The 9,929-nt window shown below is 38.9% G+C and overlaps 1 protein-coding gene across 1 annotated transcript; it reads right to left on the reverse strand.

Annotated features, from left to right (window-relative positions):
• Positions 1-5,863: 5,863 nt before the first annotated feature.
• Positions 5,864-6,253, reverse strand: LOC117930624 (calsequestrin-1-like). Its single transcript, XM_034851260.1, has one exon. The coding sequence runs from the start codon at positions 6,251-6,253 to the stop codon at positions 5,864-5,866; it is 390 nt and encodes a 129-aa protein (XP_034707151.1).
• Positions 6,254-9,929: the final 3,676 nt, after the last annotated feature.

Consider the following 9,929-nt stretch of genomic DNA (forward strand, 5'->3'; position numbering starts at 1 on the left):
TTTGACGATAGAGTAACCGAAGAACCTGCACTTATCGAGCTGAAAGACGCTGTGGAATTATCTCTAAATTCCGTGGTCGGTTTAACTACGCCGGGAACTATGAAGATCAAAGGGACGATCGGGTCGAAAGAGGTAATCATCCTTGTAGACAGTGGGGCTACCCACAATTTTTTATCCCTTGAATTGGTTCAACAATTAGCACTTCCATTAACTACAACTACGAGTTACGGGGTGATGATGGGAACCGGGATATCCGTGAAAGGTAAGGACATTTGTAGAGGAGTTTGTATTTCAATGCAGGGGCTCACCGTAGTGGAAGATTTTCTTCCACTTGAATTAGGCAACACTGATGTGATTCTAGGAATTCCTTGGTTGGGGACCTTAGGAGACGTGAAGGTAAACTGGAAGATGCTAACAATGAAGATCAAAATGGGGAAGGCAGTGTTAGTGTTAAAGGGAGACCCAAGCCTTAGTCGGACTGAGGTATCTCTTAAAGCAATGGCTAGAGCACTGCAACACCATAGCCAAGGGGTATGGGTGGAACTCTATCAGACTTCCACCACTTCTGATTTGAGTGAAGGAGTACAAGAGGTCCCGAAAACAGTTAAAGAAGTATTAGCTCAACATCAGCAAATTTTTGAGCAAATAACAGGGTTACCACCAAGTCGTGATATTGATCATGCCATTCAATTAATTCCGGGAGCATCTCCGGTTAATGTCCGACCCTACCGGTATCCACATATTCTAAAGAATGAAATAGAGAGATTGGTGCAAGAGATGCTGGAGGCAGGAATTATTCGGCCTAGCTTAAGCCCATTTTCTAGTCCAGTGTTGTTGGTGAAAAAAAAAGATGGAGGATGGAGGTTTTGTATAGATTACCGCGCCCTCAACAAAGTTACAGTCCCGGATTGGTTCCCCATTCCGGTGATTGATGAGCTACTTGACGAACTTCATGGCGCGACCATTTTTTCCAAACTAGATCTCAAATCAGGTTACCACCAGATTCGAGTCCGGCAACAAGACATCCCCAAAACGGCATTTCGCACCCATGAAGGTCACTACGAGTTTTTGGTGATGCCTTTTGGGCTAACCAATGCACCAGCGACTTTCCAATCGTTAATGAACCGTATATTTTGGCCACACCTTCGGAAATTTGTGCTCATATTTTTTGATGACATATTGGTCTACAGCAAAGACTTGAAGGAGCATTGTGACCATTTGCAAAGTGTGCTGTCCATTCTGGCGAACCACCAACTACACGTCAATGGAAAGAAATGTCTCTTTGCTAAACCACAATTGGAATACCTGGGCCATTTGGTTTTTGCCAAGGGGGTTGCTGCTGATCCCAACAAGATTTCAGCCATGGTAGAGTGGCCCACACCCAAATCCCTTAAAGAACTACGAGGATTTCTCGGATTGACTGGATACTACCGACGATTTGTAGAGGGATATGGAGCTATTTCTTGGCCTCTCACTCAGCAACTCAAAAAAGATGCTTTTAATTGGAACCTAGAGGCTGAGATAGCCTTCCAAAAATTGAAAACAGCTATGACAACAATACCGGTTTTAGCTTTGCCCAACTTCAGCCAACTCTTCATTGTAGAGACGGATGCCTCGGGGTATGGTTTGGGTGCCGTTTTGATGCAAAGTCATAGACCAGTAGCTTATTTTAGCCAAGTCCTCACAGCAAGGGAACGACAAAAGTCCATATATGAAAGAGAGTTGATGGCTATTGTCTTAGTAGTTCAGAAGTGGCGCCATTACCTGCTTGGTCGCCACTTTATTGTGCGAACGGATCAAAGTAGCTTGAAGTTTCTACTAGAGCAAAGAATAGTGAATGAGTCGTACCAAAAGTGGGTCGCAAAGCTGTTTGGGTATGATTTTGAAATTCAGTTTCGGCCAAGAATAGAGAATAAAGCAGTTGATGCCTTATCTCGCATCCCCATTTCTATGGAGTTAGCTGCCCTCATGGTTCCTTGTCGCATAGACACTTCATCGATCAGTTCACAAGTTGAAGCTGACCCGCACCTTGCTAAGATTAAACAGAGGCTGCTAGATGATCAGGATGCTTATCCTAGGTATTCCTTGGACCATGGCATTCTCCTTTACAAGGGGCGCCTAGTCCTTCCCAAGGCCTCACCCCTTGTTCCAGCACTTCTTCAAGAGGGCCATGCTAGCGTGGTTGGAGGGCATTCCGGGTTCTTGCGGACTTACAAACGACTCACAAGAGATTTCTTTTGGGTTGGCATGAAAAATGATATCAAAGAGTTTGTGGAGAAATGTCTAGTATGTCAACAAAATAAGACCCTAACTTTGTCGCCTGCTGGATTACTACAACCACTGCCTATTCCAGACAAAATATGGGACGATGTGACAATGGACTTTATTGAGGGGCTTCCTAAGTCTGAGGGTTATAACTCCATTTTAGTTGTTGTGGATCGATTGAGCAAATATGCTCACTTCTCACTACTCAAGCATCCTTTCACAGCTCAAACGGTGGCTGCTATCTTTGTTCGGGATGTTGTCAAATTACATGGATTTCCTCGTTCCATTATTAGTGATTGTGACAAAGTATTTCTTAGCCGATTTTGGACAGAGCTATTTCGGTTGCAGGGTACTTCTCTCCGCCATAGTACCGCATATCATCCGTAAACGGATGGACAAACGGAAGTGGTCAACCGTTGTGTGGAGACATACCTTCGATGTTTTTCATATAGCAAGCCTAGACGTTGGTCTACATGGATTTCTTGGGCAGAATACTGGTATAATACCACATTCCACTCCTCCACTAATACAACACCGTTTCGAGCAGTTTACGGGCGAGACCCACCACCATTGATACGTTTTGGATCAGATTCCACCTCTGTTCTGGCCGTGGATCAGTTATTGCAAGAGCGTGATCTAATTTTAAAGGAATTAAAGGGTCATCTCTGCTGTGCCTAATCCAAAATGAAGGCATCTGCAGATGCTCATCGACGTGCAGTCCAATTTGAAGTTGGGGATTTTGTCTATATAAAGCTTCGTCCGTATCGTCTTTGTTCCCTTGCCAAGCGACCAAATGAGAAGCTCTCCCCACAATATTTTGGCCCTTACAAAGTAGTGCAGCAAATTGGTCCAGTGGCGTACAGGTTAGAGCTTCCTTCTTCGACAACTATTCATCCAGTGTTTCATGTTTCCCAGCTCAAGCGGGCTCTTGGTTCAGCTGAATTGTGTCAGCCACTTCCCCCTATTCTTGCTGAGGATTTGGAATGGCTTGTGGAGCCTGATCAAGTCTTAGATATTCGCCAATCTTCCAATAACAATCAGCTTGGTATTGAAGTACTTATTCAGTGGAAAGGACTTCCTCAGTTTGAAGCTTCATGGGAATCAGTTGACACAATTAAAGAACACTTTCCTGACTTCCACCTTGAGGACAAGGTGTCTCTCTTTGAGGGGGGTAATGATAGGCCTCCTATACGATATGTGTATAATAGAAAAGGGAAGAGGAATATACTGCCACCTGGCAGTTAGTTGTAACAGCGTGAGTGGAGGTTAGGGCACAGTTGGATACGGGCTGAGGGGAAGGTTTAAATAGAAAAGGAAGGGGAATTACAGGGGGGAAATTGTTGTAGATCTGGTAGGGATTTGAGGTGCAGATTGGACTCTTGTTTCTGGAAATTCTTGAAATTCAATAATAATTCTCCATTAGATACCTATCAGAATCATGCTCACAAAGGCAACACCTGTTCCCAATGATTAGCAATGATCGTTGGGCATCTCTCAGGTTAAAAGAAAATTGTACAGGACATCTATAATAATTGACGTGCAATATGAGTAAGAATGTTGGCAATCCAGAAATATTATGTTCAAAAGATGGGTACAGTTGAAAGGATGCTAAGGGTGCTCTTGAGTTGGGACGACTCATTTGTTGGCAAAAAAAAAAAAAAAAAGACTTGGAAAGTTGTTCCTTTATGCCTTTTTTGATTTATATGTAGGTAGAGAAATAGGAGAGCTTATGAGAATTGTGAAAGTTTGAACCAAACAATTAAAAGTTCTTTTTTGGGATTGGGTTAGATTGTATATTGGTGATGGATCCATGTCACTGTTAGATTTTGTGGACTGGTTAGACTCTTCATAGGGTGCGGTTGCTTGATTTTGTGTATTTGGTTTTTTGGTTGCTTTGCATACATCATGTATACTTTTTAAAATTAATACAATCTCCATTTGCCTATCAGAAGAAAAAAAAAAGGTTGAAGTTGAGTGGCAAAAGGGTATGAAAGATAGGATGAGAAATGAATGCATTTATGGGAGGGTAGAAGTAGCACAAGAAGATGAGAGAGAGAGAGTGACTTAAAGTGGTTTTGAAATTAACAGCAAAGTTAAGCTGATATGCTAGTAAGAAAGGGTGATTTGATTCAAAACAAAGATGCAAAAAGGAAGACAGATTGATGGGAGCTTCAGTTGATGTGATCAGAAAAGATGGGAGATTTTTTAATTTAATTGAGGATATGGCTTTGGTGCCCTTCAAGGATTCATGTGGATTATCATTAGATAATTGGGATTTTAGGATTTGTTGTTGTACGGGTCCAATTCATGATTTCCTTTCTGTGTTTGAAGGGCCCTTTAGGAGTTCTCGATTACATCATTTTACATCAGTTACATGGTTAACTTATGATTGCATCAGTGTTTCAATCATCTCATAATCTTATTAGTTGAAGAAACTGCAGGACTCTATGATTGAAAAATGTATGAAAGATGTTTAATGACATAAAGTCACTTGACTAAGCATGTCACTGAGCTGGTTGTTGGCAATCATCTTGAAGGGTTTTGCAACTTCCAAACCACTGCTACAGTTTTCTGTTTCCCAAAACTCTGGAAAAAGTAAAAATTGCATCTAAACTGCATCTTTCTTTATGACCATGGAAAATACCAAGAAAGGAAATGAAAAAAAGGAAGGAATCTCAACTTCACCTGTTTGGTTTGCCATGAAAAAATTGAAGGAAATTGAAATGTAATGAGAATTATTTCAAAACTTAGACATTTTAAAATTCTTTATTCTCTATATAAAAGAGGAATAACATTAAAAAAATCTGATGGGAAAAAATTATTGAGTTCAGAATTTTTTGCCCTTAATTTTGCTTTCCTGTTTCCACCTTATTTTCTTTTCCTCCTACATTCCATGGCTTAAGTTTTTCATTTTTGTCTTGTTTTTGGCATAGAAATTGGTATATAAGGAGCATTTCATGATTTTAGGCTAAAAAGGCTTTCATCACAATCGTTCTTACCGCCCACCGTTTCATGATTCATCATCATCATCATCAAGTGTAATCTTTATATGCATATCCAAGTGTAATTTCTGATTTGTGGTTTCATGCAGAGTAGAATGATAATTTATAGTTTGTAATCATATGCATCAAGCGTGGTTTCTGTTTTCCCTCTAACTGGTATCTAGCTTTCAAATTTGCTTCAAACAAATTCTTTCCCAGAAAGCACTTTTCTGGTTAAGCAGTCAGCGTGTGGACTGCAAAACTGAGTTCGATTCAATTGTGAACAATTTTGCTCCCAAGGTCAAAGATAATCATAATAATAAAACAACTGTATTGGTCATCTATGGGTGACAGTGTTGCAAGACTCTTTTATTGCTGCTAGGCAATGGCATGGTGCACATTCTAGAGTCCCTGGATGAACATCTGGAAATTTAAATATATATGCATATAAAGAAAACTACATAAAAGTTCAATGTAGATGCATCAACAAACAAACGATGCTCTACACTGAAAAGGAAAAAAAGCTACAAATATCAAATTAATTACATAACAAAGACCTGAATCTAATTTTGTAGAGACAAGAAGGGATTAATGTTTTATCCTTCATAGACATCTGGTTAAACCACAAATCTATCATGAAGATTCTCCCTTAACCACTCCTCCCTCCATCCTTTATTGACCTTAGCAATGAATTCCTCAATTCTTTTGTCTAAATCATCATCATCTTGTTCTTCATCTGCCCAACCTACCTCTTCATCACTACCATCATCGTCATCATCTTCATTGTAGCCATCTGAACAGGGATCACAATAATCATCATTGTCATCGTCATCACTGGTATCTATGTTATTACATCTATATTCCTCATGCTCTTCTTTCATTCCATCTACCATGGGTTGGAAAGGCAAAGACCAATCAAAATTATCAAATTCATCATAACACGGCATATAACCTTTAACTAGGAATGCAAAAATCATGGTGTTAAACACAAAAACCATGAGGACCATGCTAAATGAGGATCCAAGAAGATTTTCACATTCTAAGATTGATGGTGATGAACGAAGGCTCAGAAAGAGCATACTAGCTACACACAGAATAAGAAATGGAAGTATGGATATCTCTTCAATCTTCATGCCCTGTTGGATTTGATCTGTAGGTGGTGATACTTTGATTTTAATTCTCTTGCAATGGGCTATCCTTTTATAGGTTGTTTAAGTAGACTTGAAACCAGGAAGTGATTTTTCTTGGAAAGTTTAATAGAGCATATATTCAGTATTGCAATTATTTCAGTATCAAAATTGATCATGTCTTTTTGATTTCATGAAGTTAAATCTTTCAAGCATAGCATACCAGGAAGTTTCTCGGCACATGATTGATTGAGCCGCAAGGTACTGTAAACATACCGTCCGACAAAGACAAATACCTAGTCAATATTTTAGAGATGCCACACCTCTTATTCCTTTAGAAGGAAAGTATTCAGATAGTTGCCCAGTTAGAGCCAGAAACTGACCTTGTCAAACCTGTATGAATGGTCTAGATCCCAACCCAAATGATGGGTTTAACTACTATCATATATTTAATCAATTTTTATAGCTATACATGTTTACTATTTTTGGTCAACTTTGCAACATTTAGAAACTATAATTCTGTCAATAATTTCGGGTAGTGGTTATTCTTATGCCTTGCCATTTTCTGGAACATTGCACATGGAACTGTGGAAAATCAACAAACTGTAATCAATCTAGTTTAAGTACACTCTTATTATTGCTTGAGGTTCTGAACTGCTTTTTGCTTCCTCTGCTCCTCATTGTTAAATGGAAAATGGGGTCACTGCATTCCTTCCCTGGCCTGAGCTGCCCTGCCTGTCCGATATGAAATAAACTTTGATGGTTCCATCTAGTACATTACTGAGACCTGGTTTCAACTTTCCAGTTTTGTTTGGTAACATGTCCTTAAAACTCTCGCATTACACTGCTCCTGGAGGGTCTTGAGAGATTTTAGGCATTTTTATGTTATTGAATTTTCTGTTTTAAAGGCTGGTGGACTAATGGGCTTGGATATTGATCTTTTTGGGAATTTTGTAGTTTTTTAGATCATAATTTCTTTTATATTTTGAACGTTAATGATCATTGACTTCAAAATTTTCGACTCCATGAATATATTCATATAGATAATAGTGCGAAACTATTAAATCCTGACCTGTTTTTGTGTGATTTATCTTATTCTGATCTAGAAACAAAGGAAATTTTTAGCCGCTTTATTGGACAAATCTGAAGGTTCACGGTTCACCATTGATGAAAGACCATGCCTAAATTCAAGATGGCTGAAAATTAAGAGATGGGTGGATCTCTCACTCAACTACAAACCAACCGCTGTAATCTTTGACCTAGTTCTTGTCAAAGACCCAGAAAAATGGAGAGATTCTTAGAATATTAACCTAGCCCATTTCTCAAACTTAATGATTGCAAAAGAAGTCAGAAGCCTTGAAGTAATTTCCTGAATAATCAAAATTCTTTCAAGGAGAAAATGAATCTCTATCTAGTTTTTCCAGGTTGCCTAGACGGTTGTGGCGGTGACTTTGAGCTTCATTTCATTAATGAATTGAGGAAGAAGTCATAGGTTCTATTACAATATATATTACGCAATGTCATTTGGGTGGTTAGTTTTCCCTCCATTAATTTGGTAGTGATGAATTGGCCGTGAAAGATGCAAGACTTCCCTTACCCAACTGCTGATTTATCACCAGATATGGCTGCCACATTAATGAATTTCTTTGTTTTCCTCTATGCTTTTGTGTGGGATTTAGCAAATAGTAGAAATAAATAAATAAGTGCTGACAGTAGGATTCCTTTTGTAGCATGTTAGATTGGAATAAGGGATCAAAATAATGGCATATAATCAATAAGAAAAAAAATGAATTTTCTATTTCTAGTCTTATGACATAATTTGGTATTGAAGAGCAAAAATGGTTTAGAGATAGAAGTATGTATTTTTGTTGACTAGATTTTTTTAATCAAACTTGTCAAATAGCATATTAAATTCCTTAATTTTGAAAAAGGGAACGTTATGTTAATATAGCTTTTATCCAAGCTAAGTACCCTTTTTCACATGTATAGATGATGGGCATATTGGAAGATGAAATTCTAACAGATTTTTCTATGATAAAAGATGGCCTTGAATAATAAGGGCATGGCATGTTTTTTTATAAGGGCATTGCTACGTCTTTTCATTGGATTTTTCTATTTGCTTCTTTCAAGCATAAATTTTCATAACATGTATATTCGTTTTAGATCGAAAATAGAGAAAGAGTTGTTCCATCACCATCGCTTATCCAAAAACAAGACTGAAGCCATCCTTAAGTTGGATCAAATCTCAGACTGTTGGAGCCTTCCAAAGGGTTCAACCCATTTTCTTTTCTCCCCAAGACTCCTTCCTGAATTTATTTTTTTCCTTTTACATAATAGGAAAGACAACAACTGAAGAAAGCTTGAAAGAAAATGCATGCCTATCATGTAACTAGATGATATTTTATGCATTATCTCTGGTAAGAGAGCTTCAATATCCCTTCTTTCCCTCACCCCCAGCCCCCACAACACCCAAAAAGAAAAAAGGGAAAAAAAAGCTTGATTATCAAACCATGGTTATAGATGGAAAATTAATTTGGTACCGGCTGAATCCCAGACCAAAATGGGGACTTAAAAAGATAAGAAAAAGGAAAGCAGTTATGTGGAAGAGATTGGTTGCATGGCATATACATGTGGATAGGAAAACTAGCAAAAGGAGATTAACAAGGTTGATACTCCATGGCCATGATCAGTTTCTCCATGAGCAACTCTTCCCTCCACCTTCTGTTGACCTTGGCTATGAACTCCTCAATCCTCCTTTCCAAATCACTGTCTTCTTCCAGCTTGTTACCATTTTCATCTTCTTCTTTGTGTCCATCCTCTCCATGGTTATGATTTTCTCTATCAAAATCACTGCTAGCACCATCTTCCACATCACCATGGATATCTTTCTCCTCCACTTTCGCTTCCTTCACTCCAGCAAGAGAAGCCAGACAGGCACTAGGGCTTTCAATGAGGATCGCAGCAATAATCAAGTTCAAGATTAAAAACACAAACACTGAACTAGAATTCATCTTTTCCATTAAATCATATGAAAAGCTATGAAGATTATGATGCTGAGAGGCCGAAACCAACAAGAAAAATGTGCAACTGATCAAAACAGTAGCCACACATAGAAGAAGACACACAAGTGAAGATAACCCAGATGGCTTCATATTCTCCTACATACACAGCAAAGAGGCTGGTGGGTGTCTGATGTTTTTGCTCCTCATGCAGAGAGGGAAAAGGGTTGGTACGAGGCAGTTTCTGAGAGAGAGCCGAGAGGGTTCCTTACTGGAATGATAGTACTCATGGGGTTCATTCACCAGCCCGCTTTCGTATGTGAGGGAGTTAACTAAAAGCTTCTAAACATATTTAAATCTCACGCCGAACTGGTACTTGTGGTGCAAGGAAGTTTCTCAGCATGATGGTAAGCTTCTCTTTTTGTCAAGAACAAACAAATTAGGATGATGCACCTCATCTCTAGAGGAAGTAAATACCCACTTTACTGCTATGGCCAATGTGTACATGGTGCAATTCTGGTTTTTGACCATATGCTAAAGTAATCAGTGGATGATAT

Source organism: Vitis riparia, chromosome 2, assembly GCF_004353265.1.
Source record: "Vitis riparia cultivar Riparia Gloire de Montpellier isolate 1030 chromosome 2, EGFV_Vit.rip_1.0, whole genome shotgun sequence".
In the NCBI taxonomy this organism is placed as follows: domain Eukaryota; kingdom Viridiplantae; phylum Streptophyta; class Magnoliopsida; order Vitales; family Vitaceae; genus Vitis; species Vitis riparia.

Coding starts and splice junctions, on each gene's coding strand:
- LOC117930624 (XM_034851260.1), bottom strand. CDS start 6,253: ATGGTCCTCATGGTTTTTGTGTTTAACACCATGATTTTTGCATTCCTA.